Source organism: Bombus flavifrons, chromosome 7 (assembly GCF_040668555.2).
Source record: "Bombus flavifrons isolate JBK064 chromosome 7, iyBomFlav1_principal, whole genome shotgun sequence".
NCBI lineage: Eukaryota > Metazoa > Arthropoda > Insecta > Hymenoptera > Apidae > Bombus > Bombus flavifrons.
In genome coordinates, this window is record NC_138448.1 from 5,302,938 (window position 1) to 5,320,686 (window position 17,749).

General features: G+C 36.5%; 2 protein-coding genes across 7 annotated transcripts in view; both read left to right on the plus strand.

Annotated features, from left to right (window-relative positions):
• Positions 1 to 8,368, plus strand: part of alpha-Man-Ia (alpha-Mannosidase class I a) — a 236,157-nt gene extending 227,789 nt beyond the window's left edge. For all 3 annotated transcript variants that reach the window (XM_069117723.1, XM_069117724.1, XM_069117725.1), the window contains one exon: positions 1,119 to 8,368. In XM_069117723.1, the coding sequence (XP_068973824.1) occupies positions 1,119 to 1,241 (123 nt within the window). In that variant the 3' untranslated portion in view covers positions 1,242 to 8,368. The remainder of the gene's footprint in view (positions 1 to 1,118) is intronic.
• A 1,954-nt stretch (positions 8,369 to 10,322) lies between these two features.
• The window catches only part of LOC138181989 (xaa-Pro aminopeptidase 1), a 46,669-nt gene continuing 39,242 nt past the window's right edge, over positions 10,323 to 17,749 (plus strand). The window contains exons 1-2 of one of the 4 annotated variants that reach the window (XM_069117418.1): positions 10,324 to 10,778; positions 11,842 to 12,075. In XM_069117418.1, the coding sequence (XP_068973519.1) occupies positions 12,030 to 12,075 (46 nt within the window). In that variant the 5' untranslated portion in view covers positions 10,324 to 10,778; positions 11,842 to 12,029. Of the gene's footprint in view, positions 12,076 to 17,749 lie in introns of all 4 variants that reach the window. The other 3 variants (XM_069117419.1, XM_069117420.1, XM_069117421.1) reach the window with 3 other exon arrangements.

Consider the following 17,749-nt stretch of genomic DNA (forward strand, 5'->3'; position numbering starts at 1 on the left):
GCGTTTTAAATACTTTATAATTGTAAATTATAACCATAGAGCGTAGATGAATAGAAATCCGAGATTATCATTAACATTTATACTAACTGACACTGGTGTGTAAAGACTATTTCTGGAAAACGAGTAAAGTCGTTATTAGTTTAGTATACAGTTTTCTAAAACTATGAATTGTAAATTACATTAACGAAGTCAATGATAAATTATTCTAGACGCGTACTAGTTTTATTTTCTACGTGGAGGGAATGTTAGAGGCTAGACAGAGAAATAGGATTAATATCTGCAATAAACGATACTCCTCGATTGCGTCTCGAGAAAGAGCATCCGAGTGCTATTAAAGCCTCAATGGTTACGATCCCAATATCTCTTAATCGTTCATTAGTGTTTTACATGTACTATTAAATTATATGAAATTACGTATAATACAAGCTTGAGAAATAATAAAAAAAGAAAAAATGTACCAGCATTTATAAACATATAATAGCTGATTAATTATCAAATATTAAAATTAATAACTTGATTCTTTTAATGATCGTATCAAAGAGAATGGTCAAATTAAAAATCTAAAAGCAAAAAACGCATTCGCTACTACTAAAATATGGCTATTCCTTTGCTTTTATCGAAGATATATTTAACCAGTACTATTTATCTTACTTTGCTTGTCTTTCTAAGCCTTCTTATTTGAACACGCGAGAACAAAAACTCAACAGTTACATCTAGTTATTACTGAAAGTCTAACGGTTAACTTTTAGATAATTAGCGCGCCGCGTTACGTACAAAACGAAATAATTAGATTACGGATTTTTATACAAATTTACATTTCCATGAACACAGATAAATGGAAGTTAAACAGAGATTCATTTCACCCACTAAATGTTATAACGTGTACTTTGGATACTTGGTACATTTTTCCACTTTATATGCATTCTGTACCTTTTTACATTTTTCATACATACAGATTTTTCGCGAATATACCTAACATGCAAACTTTCTAAACTCGCAATTATGCATAAATATTAAATATAAAAATCTGTAGTCCAATACTTGGTAATAGCTAATAATAAATACATGCACAAGCCAGCAGGATATAATCGTTAAGTCTACGTTCTTGTCTATTTCAGTACCTCTACCTGCTGTTCAGCGACGATGATCTCATAAATCTGAACGACTGGGTGTTCAACTCCGAGGCTCACGTGCTTCCCATCAGGGGCAACCCCCTGTACCGGGCGTCTCCCTCTTTATAATTCAAAGGAAACTCTCACACCTGGAAGAAAACGACACACCGGCGACACAGCAAGACCGTTCTAACAGCTCGAAACAATCGGAAGTCGTCCGCTGTGCACCAGGAAGGGAGAGAGCAACAACGTGAGAGATGAACAAGAAGAGGGAATAACTCGGAACTACAAGAAACAAGAAAGAGAAGAAAAAGCAACGCAAAAATTCAACAGTGTACGCGATAAGAAAATACAAGGAAAAATAGAACAGTGAACAAGTTTCTGGATTTAGAAGGTAAAAAAGAAAGAAAAAAAAAGAAAAGGAAAAGAGAAAAGAAAGGGAAAAAGGAACAAATTAACGAACGCGTTATTACCTGTGAAAAATTATAGACAGATCGATGAACAGTGAAAATAATAGGAAAATGGAGAGAGACTGGAGAAGCGAGACGACGACGTGGATATTCAGCTCGCAAAAGCCACGTGTCGCCGCGGTGAATACAATTAAAAATAATTATTTTAGGTAAAACGAGATATAATAGGGGACAGGGAGAACGTGGAGAAGATGATAACGAACGTTATTTAAGCGACAAACTATACAGATGAAGAATTACACGGAGACACACACACACATACACACAGAGTACGTTTGTAAATAGCGAAAAAAGAAGGAATGTGTGAACAAAACTATATAATAGATGGCGCGAGAAAGAGAGAGTGAAAGAAGCGAAAGGCGAGAGAATAAGGGAAACGTATGCTCGAGCGAAAGAGACAATTTGAAATAGAGAAAGAATGCGTGTATGCGTGTGAGAGAGGCAGAAACTAGAATGAAAATTTAATCGTTTGCCTGAATGCTTGACCCATTTTCTTTTTTCGCCTGCGACATAAAAATGGTCTAGGCAGCCGAACCTATTTCAAGGAAGATCCGAATACCGAACGTTCCAGTCGGATCTCTTGGTGATTATGGCGAAACTGTTCAATCGGTGTTTCTCTTTTCCTTCTTCCTTCTGTTCGAGCTTTTTTAAAAACGTGGCACTCTAACGTCCGAGAGGTAAAAATTAAAAAAAAAAAAAAAGAACGAAAAATTATAACATTCTCTGACAAATAACGAAAATAATTATTTGTTAAATAATTAGTCGATGTAATTGGTTTGGGAATTCGTATTTTATGGGAAAGCATTTAGATCGAAATAGGTAATTATTTAAGAAAGAAAATTTCGTATACCTATGTTAAGAACGTTTGAAAAAAAAAAGAAAGAAAAAGACACCAGTCCTCCAAGAAGATCGATCAGTGGATCTGTAAGTTATTCTTGTTTTAATTAACAATTATATCGATCGCTGATCGATCTCGCCACTTTTCAGACTTCACCAACACGAGACCTTCTTCGCGGCTTTTTCTATCTTTTTCTACTTTTTGAATAAACGATACACTGCGCCTCGATCGTCTCGGTGGCAGAAAGCGCCGATGGAAATTCGTTCGATCCGGTCGCGCTACGTATTTGATGCGACGATTTCGTTTTAAGTTTTAACCGACTACGCGAGTGTTTTATAGAAATCAAAGTTCACGGAATTGTCAATAAATCGCTATTTGTCTTTGTTTAGAAATTTTAATATATTTAATTACGAACGAAGGGTAACTCTCGTTTCTCTTTAAACAAACTGTTGTCATAATTCGTGAAAACATGAAATAAAATCAAAAGACGACATTAGTATTTTTACATTTTATACCGTGTGAATCCATTTATGCTTAAAAAGAATATTTTATTGGAATACCGGAGTTTCATTGCTTGAAATAACGCAGTTATTGAAATTTGGAAATCTCCTTAGAAATACGAGTGCAGAGTTTACAGAAGCTGGAGCATAAATGGGTTACGTTTAAAAGTTCCTTACATATCCTTTTGTTTCTGCGTCGCGTTCGGCTGAATTTTAAGGCGAATCGCCAAGTGCTTCCATGTAACTGGCTGAAGAAAATTTCGAAGAAGTTTCAGCCGAAACTTTTCTATGGAATTCGTAGTTTGAATCTTTATGGGCGTAATATGGAAAACGAATAAGCGTACGAGGAAACGTAAGGAAAGATTTTACGATTTTCGAGCGTGTTTAACGGCGATGTGAAGCACAAGAGCAAAAGCGTCGGCTACTTGTGCGAATTACGATGGTATTGATGGAAGAACAGGCTTGGTTTATTTCACGTATTTTACATATTTATACGTTTGATATCTTCCTATTATTTTTACCATCGCTAAGATTCTTTACGAAAAATTTCTTAAGTGCTGCAAATTATTTCCGTAAAATACGAAAAATTCGATGAATTAGTAGATTTATCATAAAACACATCTAGAATATTGACAAAGCACTAATAGATTATTTTAATAAGTATCTAAATATTTTAACGCTATTGATTTTAAAATTTATCTTAAGATTCTACTTATATCTTAGTAAGAAAATATATGTTCGATGTGAATTCTTTCATCGATCCAACGAACGGTTTTCAAAAAAGTCAATTATCCATCAAAGAAATTAGAAAAAGAGCAATCTTCAAAATACGAAATTTAAACCATCCATCCATTTAACGAAACAATCAGTTTTCGTTTCTTCGACAAGTTATATTGCCTGAAAAAATCAAAAACCATCCCCCAGTACAATCTTCATCACGATGAACATCAACTAGAGGGTTGCCCTTCGGACAACGAAATATAATTATTATTAATATTATGCAAAGATGAGAAATTGGCTGACAAAAGATTCGATCTTACTTTCTTCTTGATAAACCAGCAGGAATCTTCCACTGTTCTAAAAAAAATCTTCAATGTAAAATTCAAACATGAAAGACGCGCATTAGCAACGATTCTTTCATATTTGTCCAAACTTGAGAGATTTTTTAACGATAGAAAATCGTAATCGAATCGTCATTATCACGATATGGGACACGATCACCATCTTTCGTTCTTGCGCCCTGTGCATAGCCGACTTCTCAACTTTGCACAATAGGAAAATTCAAAACCACTGGACTGGAGATGTTTACACAGATTCGTATTTTTATGAACGCAAAGAAACGAAAGACAATATTTGATTCACCCACTTAATATTATCTTTAATCGAAAATCGAAAGCTTCTGCGTTGTTACTATACATTAAACGCAATTGAGAAACAAATGTGGCACGCGTTCTTCGAATTGCAGGATTAAAATAAAAATTCGAGCTATGTCTCGGATATTTTTTATATTTTTCCGCATTGCGTGCATTTTTGCACCATTAAATTTCCCCGAAGCACGTAAACATCCGCAGTCTAGCGATCACCGTTGCATCGATTCTCGCGTTCGACAGCATCATCCATCGAATGTTCGTCTCGTGGAAGGCTTTCGGCCATCGAGCTGCCGGAATCAACGTGCAGCCCCTGATCAGTAGTTTCCGGTGCAAACGTAACCTCACGAGACTCATATTTTTTCCTTGTGTGTGTTAAACAAATCAAAAATCGCGAGCCAAATTCCTACGTCGTATCCATCATTGACCCTATGCAGAGAAGACTGGATCATTGTCGACGCGATTATCGAATATATTATTCTATTGAAACTTCGCTAAATGTAGCTTCTCCACTCGTCTATGACAATCGAATTTACTTAAAAAGTAAAACCGTAAAACCTTCAAAAACTTAGAATAATACTGTCGATATTAGTCAAAATATCCCACGTAGCACTTTTTCATTTTTCAAGATACGCTGAAGTATTTGAAATTTTTACCTGTGTTTCTTACCTTGCGTGTAAAGTTACGTTATACAGGCTGTAGCGATACGATGACTAAATATTTCAAATTAATCGAAGAGAATGATATAGTTCGAACTTTTCTAGGTTTTAAATAGCAGATGGGAGATTTTGATCAAGGAGGACAGAATAATCATCGAGTCCACATCGATCGTCTCTATAAATTGTAAATTAGAAAAAATTGATATCACAAACGCTGTTCTTTTTTATTTTTATCTTAAAATTCGCTATCAACCATGTCACTTCACTGCGATAAATAAACTTACCGGAGTCACCTATTCGTTTCCTAAAAATCGAACTGCTATCGTACGCTTCTGCGTTGTACAATAAAAAAGAAATTCGGAAAAACTAGAGTTGGTCAAGCTAACTTAACTGGCAGCTTCGCGTAATCGTAATTTAGAAAGAGACAAACGTGAAACACGTACGTGAGACGGAATTGATTCAGCCTTCGTTGTCAGAGGGTTAAACGATCGACAGAAGGATGAGTCGCGCGCGATTTTCAACGAAAGGGGAAAAGCGTAAAAGCGACGCGCGAAATCAGTCGCGCGTGGTAGTTTAGTAAACGATGTAGCAACCGATAAACTAGCGTGTATATAGATGAAAAGATTTCAAAAGAGAAAAGTAAAAAAAGAAAGTCATATTCTATAGGAGGTACGAGGCGTAGAAACAGAGTTATATAGAGGTTACTGGATGTGTAATTGTATAGGCTTTGCAACGAATGTGCGCAAGAAAAGAGAGAGAGAGAGAGAGAGAGGATATGTGTGCGTGAGAGTGGAGGTACGCGAGAGATATTGTAAATTCGAGTTGTCAAGACGCGTTTCGAGTTCGAGTCGGATGCGTTCCCATATTGCGAAGCTGCGTTCCATTACGAATAACGAGCAGCGTTCTTGGAAAGATAAAGATAACTTTACGAAATGTAAAAATTAGTTTTGTTCCTTTTCGTCATTTTTGTAGATTTATAAGTTTCAGAGATTTTAATCGGCGACAATAAGAATTAAAGTATGTTGATTATTTAAAGGTATAAGAAATAGATTACCATAATATCTTTTTAGAAAAATCCCTTGATTTTCGTAATTTCTGTAGATTTCTAAATTAACCGAATACTTCGAAAGTACAAAAACCTAGACTGTCGTAGTATTTCATAAAGATTAATAGGTGGACCTTTTACAGGGTGCTTTCTTAGGATGATCAAATTTTGAACAATTATTTCTCAACGATTAATTGATAACGCATAACGAAACTTCGGATTTCGAGAATTTGAGACAGATATGAATTAAGGAAACGATATTTCAAATTGCAAAACCAAAAATGAAAATCATCGATACCTGACGAAGAAGATTTATACCATCGCTTATGAATGTTTGAAGCTCTTCTGCAACTCGATGTACGGAAGATCTTTGAAGTTTAAAACACTGCCTGACTCAAATCACCGACATTATGTGAGCGATTTTCGTCCTCTTCTTTCAGGAATCACGCGAATATTCTTATACGGTTTAACAAAACGATTGTCGAAAGGGAAACTATAGAACGTATTTTTATAACAAGAAAAGAAAGAACGCAACAAAAGAGTGGGATATCAAACGATCGAATCAACAAATCTTTTTTCTCAAGTATCGACTGTCGTTTTTCGCAATTAAACGCAGCAGAAGGGACAGGAAATATCGAAGAAATACGTGTCCTTGATCGAGGACCGATCTCGAGGAATTTCCCGCATCCGTTTTCCAAACAATCAGCGAGTCGATGACTAAGACGGCCAGAAAGTTACTTAATATATTATAACATAATGATACTTTACGCCTCTTGCCTTTTTCGTTCCTCGGGCTCGGATGGCCGCTCGGAAATTCACTGTTTCGAGCGTTCATCCTTGGAACAGAAGCAAGACACCATATAGAATGTATACACTCAACTATACGGAAGTACATGCGTATGTTTCTCGTACAAGATGGAAGCGGAATGCTTAAATACGAGAATTGACAAAGAAACAAATGAAACGAGCAGGTGTTTCGATTGTAATTTCTCGTACGTTGTGTGTTTCTAAGAGATTCATTGATCCTTGACACAGTTACGATTATCATTCGTTCATGGACGTTCATTGTTACTGACGTGTTTTGAAGCGATCTGTTCAAAATAATTCTTTCGTCGATTCTTCGTTTCGTTTTGAAAAGGAAGCTTTCGTCGGGAAGCTTCGTTCAATCCGAATACGAAGAAAGAGATATTTTTAGAAGATGTTTGCGATTTTGATCCGAAATAGACACTTGTAATTATTTATTACGAATTTAAATGTATATAATTATTAAAGAATCGTGTTACTTTGAACATATTCGTCGTTATTATTTATGACAATGTAGGAAGGAACAACGAATACCATCGAAATTTCATTTGTCAAGGAAAAATCGTTTCGACGACGTGGTAACAACGGACAGACCGAGAAAACTTCAGTGTCTTCTAACGCGTGGAACCAGCTCATTCGGAATTGGACGAGCAAGCGATCTTCGTTTTCCTCCCTTTCCGTAGGAACTAATCGATCGAACAAAACAATTCTATTTTGCTGCTGATATTATATACTTACACGAGCAAAGAAATAAAACGACAGAGGGAAACCGTTAGGTCGTTGTCCTGTGTAAAGAAAAAAAAACAAATTGTTATTTATAATAGTAACGAAAAGATTGTCGCTGATCTAACAAAGCGACGACGATGGACGAGGATAGATTCGACGGTGATGAAGATAGTAATAAACGATAATTAGCCTATACATATATTTGTGAATAGATATTTAATAATTTATTGTTAACTAGAGTATTTTATTTGAAGGATTTTCATTAAACGGGGTTTCGGGTACCAATAATATCGTTTCTTACGCCAGAGAAAAAAGGGGTTCAAAAAAAAGAGACAGAGCGAGAGAGAGAGAGAGAGAGAGATTGTGTGAAAGCGATTATGGTGTGAGTAAAGAGAGTGAAGAAAAAAAATAATGAGATTAAAATGAGCGACAATTTCTACGTGCGCTTTTGTCAAAGAATCGAGAGAGAGAGAGAGATAGAGAAGAAAAGATAGAAAACAGTTTCTTAGCTTTACTTACCTAATTTTTGTAAGCAGAGCGACAACAGACAGACGCCGGTAAGGGGAAAAATAAAATGGTGTAAAAGAAAACAAATTATATATATTATATATTTATCGTTGGTCGAAGAACGGAGAGAGGAGAATGGGTGAACGAGAGGAAAAAAAATAATAGAATAAAATGTAAAACGATGAGCGCGTCGCGCGCCAGCATACGACGCGAACTATAATTATACTTGTAAATACAGTACACGATTTAGTGATAATACGGGGATTTTACTTTTAACAGCTTTATGTGATTATTACTTTGTCATGATCAATGAAATAAATAAATGATGATAATACTTTAATCTATATTTCGTTAATAATCGTTCCCTTACCTTTCGACATCTTTTTAAATCTTTCTCTTTTTTCTCGCTTCAATTTCGATTCAAAAGCGAATTTACTTTCATTCTCGAGATCTCTACATTCAGATTTTTTAACAAAGATGGCAAAGTTAGATTCTTATACGTATCTATCGAAATTCTGACCCTCTTTATTTTATCTGTAAATCCTCGTGTGTCTTTTTCTTTTTAATTCTCGTATAAAATATGTCACATTCTTCGATCTTCTTTGAAAAATCAGTCAATAAGACAACGTGCATTCTTTTGTACGAAATTCCTAACTAACGTCACGAAACAGGTGCAAGCGAGAAAAATTGATTATCTAACAAAATTTATACAGGCGAAAGAATCGAACGTGAGACAAGGTCGGATGATTACATATTGTACATAAGCTGTATATATCAGGGAATAGCTATTGGGAATTTCGATGGTAAGTAGAATTATTGTTCAATAATGCAAATCAGGCGCAGCTGCTTCATGTGCTAATTAGGTCCATGGGGGATGGAGAATGTCCATCGACATCGAAGTAACAAATCCCTTTGATGGCCGGCTGAATCCTCCTAATGGTCATGCCGCCGGCTACTGTTAATAACCAATCAGAAATGACCCGTGTACGAAACACGTTGCTCGGTTAATTGTTAGTCGATTCGAAATTCGTGTACGACATTAGGTTGCCATGAATTGGACACATTGCTAGAAGCCACGTTATATTTTCAAATATTTCGTACGCTATAAGCAAAACGATGAACATATTTGTGTATTTTATATAAATTTCATTTCTATGCTTATTAAAAATACATCAAGAGCCTTATTTTATTTCAGCATAATTATCGAAGTAATAATGAGAACGATACGTACACTAACATAGCAAATTCAATTCGATGGTGCTTAAGCGAAATACATCCATTAGCTGGAATGCAAATTAATCTATTAAAGACCGACATAATACGTAATGAAGTAATACATAGGATTTATATAAATGCAACGTTATCGTGGAAGGCATATAGGATATAATTTACATATGAAAAAGTTCAAGAAAATTGTTTAACACGATGCTATAAGTAGCTCAATTTCTTCGCAACTTCGCAAGATGACGACGAGGAAAGAAGAAATGGCTAAACAAATCTTTACAACTCTCTTCCACAACCTCTATGTTAAAAAGTAGGATGGATAAAATATTTAACATGTCTATACACTGTAAATTTCATTTTACTTACTATTGATTATATCGACTATCGTATCTCATTGATTAAATTGATTTTATATTCCTTGTTAATTTAAAAGAAATTGAAATACGTACGAAATGTATGAGATGTTACCATAATATGCAAAAGTACACAAAATATCGAAAATTATACTATCTAGACGTTGAAAAAGATTTCTACTCGAATAGTAATCTTAAAAATATGAGTTTGCGTAAAAATTCGCAACGTACCTATAACAATAATCACTTGCAAAATTTCACCCTAAAGTAGAACACTCTAGCAAATTACAATCTCTTAACTGTCAATAAAACAGACAAAACCTACTCGCAGCGTCCTAACCCAGCACATGTATCGCGTTGCAAATTCAACTATAGTTGCAATCTTCCATCTCGCACCTGAACCAGCCTAACCTGAAGCAGTCTTGAAAGAAGACAAGCGTAAAAAAAGTTCAAAGGTCGTCATCGATGCAGCGTAACGGACTCGGCATTTACCCTAAAGGGTAACAAGGGGGTTCGACTTATTCGTATTTCAGCCACTTCACCACGCACAAGGTTTCCGTTCCCGCCTCCGCGTACAACCTCCGGTTGATCGCCTCTCCGACGAGGATACAAAAATATCGTGAATCCTCGACGACACGCGAAGACGACGAGCGGTCGCGTAGAAGGGGAAGAGTTCGTCGACGACGACACCGACGTCGGTGTCAGTGGAGTAGGCGGCAGAGGAGGAAGAGGCGGAGGCGGACGGAGGAGACGACCGGGACAGAGGATTAGAGAGTGAACCAGTCGCCCTCCTGCCTTTCGTTTCTCCATCGTTCAAACAGCGCTCCAGACATAAACTCCAACGTGTGCATAGACATGTCTCGCCCGTAGAAACGTTGAAACCTCGTGGATCTTCCTCCTCGAGCAAGTGCACCGTGTCTACTCTACGCGTCCTGGGATAACGAAGTGTCTCACAGCAAAGTTTCCTCGTGACAAGGGGGATTGGCTGTTCGAGGTTCGCGGGCAAACAACTCGACAGTTCCAAGTGCGTGGCGACGTTCGTTTGGGTTGGACCGTTTTTAACACACAGAAGGAATTCCGTCTTCTTTAGTTAAAATCTACCGCAGTGATTCGTGAAAGCTTTCGGATATTTAGCATAAAAGATTTTCATGAATATATAGCGTGTCATATACTGTACGTATATTTTAAAAGTGTCTCAGTTCAGTTAAAGTAGTTCACTTTTGCGTTGGAATTGATAAGCGCAAATAAAAATCAAAGGGGAATTTCGAGGAAGGGAGAAATACGTCGAATCGGTCATTTAAGTAATTTTGTGAAACGTTCGCGATAAATCGTACTTCCGAGCCGCTAAATCGAAGTGTCACGCCTTTCAACTAAGAGGGACAGAATTGTTCTCCGGTATCAGAGGGTTGGTACGATTTTGTCAGGGGTTTAATCGCATTTGCTCGATCGCTGGTGAACGAACGTGCCACGTGTAGCGTTTCTTTGGATTCTGTGTGTCTTCTTTCAAAATTAAGTACGTACATCGCGTTGTTGTCAACGAACCACGGATGTCCATGTAAATTCTAACTTTTACGAAAAATAACAAATACTCCGTCTGATAATTTCTCTGACAAATACCGAGTACTTTGTATATTTCCTATACTTTTACATTTGTCTGGCTGAAAATCATTCTGGTGTGTAAGTCAAGGTTTTGAAAATTTGAATTTAGTCAGGCATCCTTACAAGTATCATCTGCCTTTAGTTTCATAGTCAATTAAAGTAACTTTATTCTCCGTCCATACTACGTTTTAATTTACGTTGCTTTTTATAAATTTTCATTACGCGTTTGAAAACATAAAACTTCTTATAATATCAAACATGAAACGCTATCTCATGAAAAGTAGCAACTGACTTGCATCACAATTACGCGCGTTCTCTACACTTTTACCTCGTCAAATTTTCCACGTGAGCGCATTAAGATCCGTAGTTTGTTAATCAGTGCAATCGAGATAAGAATCGAAACTTCGAACTAGCGTTCTCGATCGAAGAAGATCGTCGCATAGTTTCAAGAAACGCGTCGTTCGAACAAGACAGACTCGAAAGGTGTCGAATGCTTTCGAAGGAATTTCTGTGAATGGTTGCTTCGGTACCGGAAGAGGAAGGGAAACCGTGCTGATTGGCCGGCAGACTGTCAGCGATTTGAATCCCGCAACCGGAACGTCGCGTTCCTCAGCTCGCGTTTTTCTTTTTTCTCCAGTTTCCCCCTTCCTCAACGTGATCGGTGCTATTATTGCTGTGCTGCCTAAATATAGGTGAGAGCGTACGCTTGACGCAAATCGAAAACAGAACTTGTAAACGTACGTTCGTCTTTTTATTTCGCCTCGGACGCGAGTCGCCGCCAGGCTTTTATCCTCCTGCCCCAGTGTTTCGAAAACGATCGACGCGATGAAGGCGCCAATACATTGGATACTGGTCCTGTTCTGCGCTCTCGGTGAGTAACACGCTCCCCTTTTCTATCGATTATCGCGACAAATAAAAATACGATACTCGAACATATCGTCCGAGCTTCTTTGTTCCATGACATTAGCTGAGAAGTATTTTATTAGATTTTTTCATTGATATAATTATACGAAGGTGTTCATAAATCGATCAACTACGTATTTTGTAAATTTCTCTATCTAATCGTTAGTCAGATCAGGTGGAAAATTTTATCTAGCTTCCTTCAATATAAAATGGTACAAAGGTAGTAATTTATTTAGAAAGGAAGTTTATTAATTGCGCGATGATTCGTCAATTAATAACGTTAGTGAATTGACAAGCATTAGATTAGGTATCGTTAGGTAAGTTACGGATTATTATAAACTTCTTGTTTAACATTTTCTTCACTTTTCATTTGATGAAGTTGATTGACGACTTCTAAATGGTTCGTTTAAAAATTGGTGGCGAGGCAAAGTTCAATGAGACATAGCTCTAATTCGCCGATTTAAAATGAAATTGTAATAAAAGAAGAGCTGCTTTTACGAAGGCAGCGTCTAGAAAAACAGTCGATATTTATTGTTAGCTGCAATTGTACGCTTGCGTTGATAGTTTATTATCGAAGCGAAGGCTACAAGTGCTTATACTCTTAGAATACTCTTAGTATAGATGACTTCATATGATTAATCGAAGCGATACGATGGAATGTTTAAACAAATGTAATGGGGCCTCGATGAAAATGCAAGTTATTTAATAACAATTTGATCACAATTACGCATTCTGGTTATTTTTATTGCTTCCTCGCTGCATGTGATAGTATCAATAAAGCGAAAATACTTTCAGGAAAATACTTTATCGTGCCACTGAAACGAAAAAGCATTTATAATAATAACAATGTTTTCATATTTTGCGTGAATTTAAAATGTCTTTCTAGAATAGGAAGATACAATTAACCCAAAAATTACTAAAATAACGAAGCAGGATTAACGACAAAAATATATCGAAAATTAAAAGTGTAGAATAAAAATTGAACTATATTAATTAAATTATTATTATTATTTAATTATTGATTGAAATATATTATTTGATAAAATAAAATATAACAAAATAAAAAGACGTAGGAAGCAATTTCTTATTTTAGTCTCGTTTCTGAAAAATGTAAAAAAAAAACAAAGGTCAATTACGTAAAAATCTTTGTCATTCCGCGACAGTAACATCACGTTCTCCATTACGACTTTAATAGAACCAAGGAAATGTATGAAATACCTCGCATAAATAAGCGACAATCTACTTAACACACAAACTTAGGAAAACGATAAATTTCAATTGCTCCCGGAAAGCTAGTTTCTCGAGACCAATAATAATAGAATAGCAGCGCCATGAACATGGCAGGAACTATACAATGGAACATCTAATTAGAAATACGATGGAAACACTTCCAAGGACGAACAGAATCGTAGAATATTTTATATTCTTTCTACGGAGCGGAAGGAGCTACGAAGAAAGAAGAGAAGAAAAAGAAAAAGGTTGAAAAGTGCTTTCAGTCGTCTAAATGTAACGAATGCTGAAGAAAATTTCTCGCGATATTTGCGTATTAGCAAAGTCCACAAATGTTGACCGTGTTGACAAACTTTCGGTTGAAAGGGTCTGCATTCGTCGATAAACCGCAACCACGAGCTTTCTGATTAATTAAAGACACGTGGTTCGTACGTAAAATCAGGTTAAGACGCGTTCACATCATATTCCTCAGAGCTTTTAGCTATTTCGCGAAAGGAATTAAGAAAACGAGTCTTTTTAAAGAATGTTGTATCTCTTAAGAATTTCTTAATGAACGCGTGTAATCTTTTGATTGCGCAGCAAGAAAATTATGCTGTCGACTTATTCGCTAATAAGACGAATTAACAAAATTCCATTGTAACAGTTGATAACGATGTTGGTAGAGAAATATCTGAATAGTTGCAAGTAAAGTCTTATGCTATTTTCTATCGAATTCTTAAGAATTTTATTATTTTGTTAGTATGTTTTATATTAGTATATTAGTTATAATACGTAGATAAATATACATATATGTAAAAATGAAATCAGAAAGCTTGAATTAAAGATTAAAAACTTTTCACTTGAAAGATACATCTTTCAATTACAATTTTTTGAGGGTAACTCATTTGGACGAAAACAGCGTGTAAATTATAAATGTTGATTTAAATTGATTTAAATGAAATTTCTATCGAATGATCTACCTAAATAACAACGATAATTTACTTCACGTGTTACAGAGAAAAATACATACAAATTCGTAGAAACAACGATAATATCGTACTACGTTGTTTCAATATTCTACGTTAATCTGTTTCGCACAAATACCATGGATGTGGAAGATTTAATTAAACGCTACATCAATATCTTACTTTTAATAGGATAGCAACTGAATTATCTGTGTTTCTAATGTAAATTTCGTCGACTAGTGGAAAGGGCAAACAAAACGAAAGCTGACACGCGCTGGTCAAACCACGTGCATGTTATCATGCTATATCGTCGTCTATGATAAACGTCAGCAAACTGTAGCCTAAGATCCATCGATTGGACAAATGTAATTCTCCTTGTCCAATATTGACGTTGAATCGGATAGAATGTAACGTAAGACCCGAGTAGAGCAAGCGATATTGCGATTTCTGGACGCCAGACGACGGAAAACGGATGTTACACGTGTGAAAATAAACGCGTTTTGCAACCTTGATGGATTATACACGCGTTTGATTATGGTATACGCGATTTTTCTTACTTTCAGAAGTTTCTGGGTCAAGTTAAAGATAGATAGATCGTGGAAGGGGATAAATCAGGGAAAATTAGTACGTTTGCGTAAAATTGTTTCGGCTCGTTGTTTCTTACGCATTAGAGTACATTTTAAATGAAACAATTTGGTACGTGATATACCAAAAAATTGTAAATCAGCCATCAGAATGTATATTTTTGTATGAAGTTACATTTTTAAGTAATTTTTATTTCTTCGCATATTTCTGCTTGAGTCTCGCTTTGCTCAAAAGTATTAACGTAACATGTGGAAATAAAACCTATTGGATGGTATTCTAGAATTATTTTGCAAAAGTATTGCAAGGGTATTGAAGAATTTTGGCGGATTGTTTAAAACGCGAAAAGCTGAGGAAAAAAGGTACTGTGTGGACTTGAACGATCAAGCGTGCAGACGACGTCGGTAAAAGTGAGGCTGCAAACGGGTGGCTGAAAAAAAATGATTTTAATCGTGCGAAACAGATTAGAGAGAGGAAGAAAATGGGACGTTTTTTCCAACCTGATGGTAAAAGAAGGGCGCGTACCCATATATCTACATAAATACTCTCGAAAAAATGTAGTAACACCGGTTAAACGATTCGCGGCTGCGATTGCCACAAGTGGCGTGTAGTTCAACCAAAAAAAAAAAGAGAAAAACAGAAAATAAAAAAGAGAAAAGAGGTGCATACGAAACAAAAAGATGAGAGAAAAATATAAGCGGAATTGGTCGCCGCGTTGGAACAGTTCCACGTGCATAAAAAAGATAAAAATCCGATCCCGGAAGGACTCTCGATGCAGTTTTGCTACTCGTTCGCCGCGAGACTCTCGATGAATTTACGTCGACGAGTTTTTTCGTGGCTTGTTAAATCACAGCTTTACGATCGACGGAAACGATAGTACCGATCCTCTCGGTTGCTGGCCAGGCATAAAAGCAAAAACATAGAGGGGAAAAAGAATAAAAATACCGGAAAAGGATAAAGGGAGGTGGTGGATAAACCGATCACCGGATGGACGGTTTGTTCGCGCGAAAATCGAGTTTTACGAGAGCCTGGCCAACGCTAATCCGCCTGTTCGCTATTTTCCCGACGAAAAAAACGGGCTTTCGTCGCGACTTCTGTTAACGCTGCTACTATTAACGAGGATTTATTAAACTGACTAAACAAGAGAGTTGTTCCGGCTTCTCGATGCTCGAAAATCTCTTTACACGCGTCTTTGTGTGCTCGCATAAAAGCGAATGATGCCCGCGTATGTGTGGGATTGTGTAAATAAATTGATAAGAATCATTGTGTTCTTAAAACTGGAATTTTTAAAGCTTCCCTTAAATCGCTTACTGGAAGATTCGATTACAAGAAACGACGGAAATCTCTGTAGTTTATTAGATACTCGCGATTAAAGTAAACGATTTGTAATAAATCTATTTCGTGGATGGTAATCGCTTTGCCTCACCCAAGAGTCGCTCTTAACTGACAGACGAATCAATCAACAGATTAGAACTACAACTATCGACTAGCGAATATACTGTGCATGTATAATTATGATAAAAGTGTTGCTAATTTTTCCACAATTATTCGTATACTTTAATCATTTGAAAAGAAAAAAATTTGTTGCGTGTCGTTTTGATGAGTTTGATATATCTAGCGTTAAAATAACACGCAGCGTGTAATAATTATTCTCTGGTGCACAACGTCGCGGAAAAATCCGGGTATATTCCGGGTTCTATCGGACCCACCAGATCGGATCATCTTTCATTGCGAAATTGCACCGTTTGTCGCTTCTGCAAATGTCCCGTGCAAATCGTTACGAAGCTGGTCCCTCGTCATCTGTCATACTTAGCGTACCCACACGCGCGTCGTTTTTTATTAACGAGAAAAACGCGACAAGTGTTTAACTACAGACGTGACACACGTGAGCGAGGTGTTAAATGGTTTTCATCCATCGTTTCAACTTTGTTGCACGTGCAGATACCAACGAACGTATAGCACGGTTACGTGTGGATTGCTGCAAACATTATTAAGCTTATTTTAACGCGTAAAAATTTTATTTCGAACACTGGACACTCGTGCGAATAAAAGATTCGATGTACTAATAGAAATGTCTCTCGCATAAATTCATCGTCATACAACGTTGCAACTCTGATGCATCGAAAGATCAAAAGTTTGTCTATAGATTGGATATAGCCGGAGGTTATTAGCCAGTTAAGTTCAATGTTACATCCTGTCTGAGTGCGATAGAAGGTCCCAGTACTCCCCAGTTGACTTATGACGTTGCTCAGATAATCTGTTATGATCGCGTCATTTAATTCCGTCGATATTGTTGTTTTATCGCTTCCGGGTTTGTCGAACAAGCGATCAGACTGATGCAACACAGATGTCCATTGTCTTTTCACCTGTCTAATTTTAACGATTCATCGACGTCATTTCCAATTAGAAAATGTCAAGTATGCACATCTGTAGCAACTTGATTTTACGAGATAAGTAAATGTACGGATTCTCTGCAAGCTCTTCGCTATCTTTAATTAATTGTAACACGTAAGTTAATTAAATCGTAGTTTGTTAGTTAAAAGGAAATATCAGAGAACAAAGTTGCAGCTGGCAATAAGATATTTAAGTTGCTTCGTAAAATTTCGATATTTATTCCACTCCTAACAGACTTTTAGTTACTCGATCAAATACCAATTTTCGTGAGGAAGAGTTGACCGTGTGTAAACGCGAAGTTTGAGATTAAATTGCCACTTTGTGTCCGAGTTCGGAGATGAACGTGTCAAGGAATTGAGAATTGTTATTTAAACGAAATTCGCGTTCCATTTAACGATCTACCTGCAGCATGAATCACGTGGCTTTTGTTCGGTCCAACATTTATTCTGCTTTATTACAGTAACCATCGATAACTGCAACCATAACGGTTCG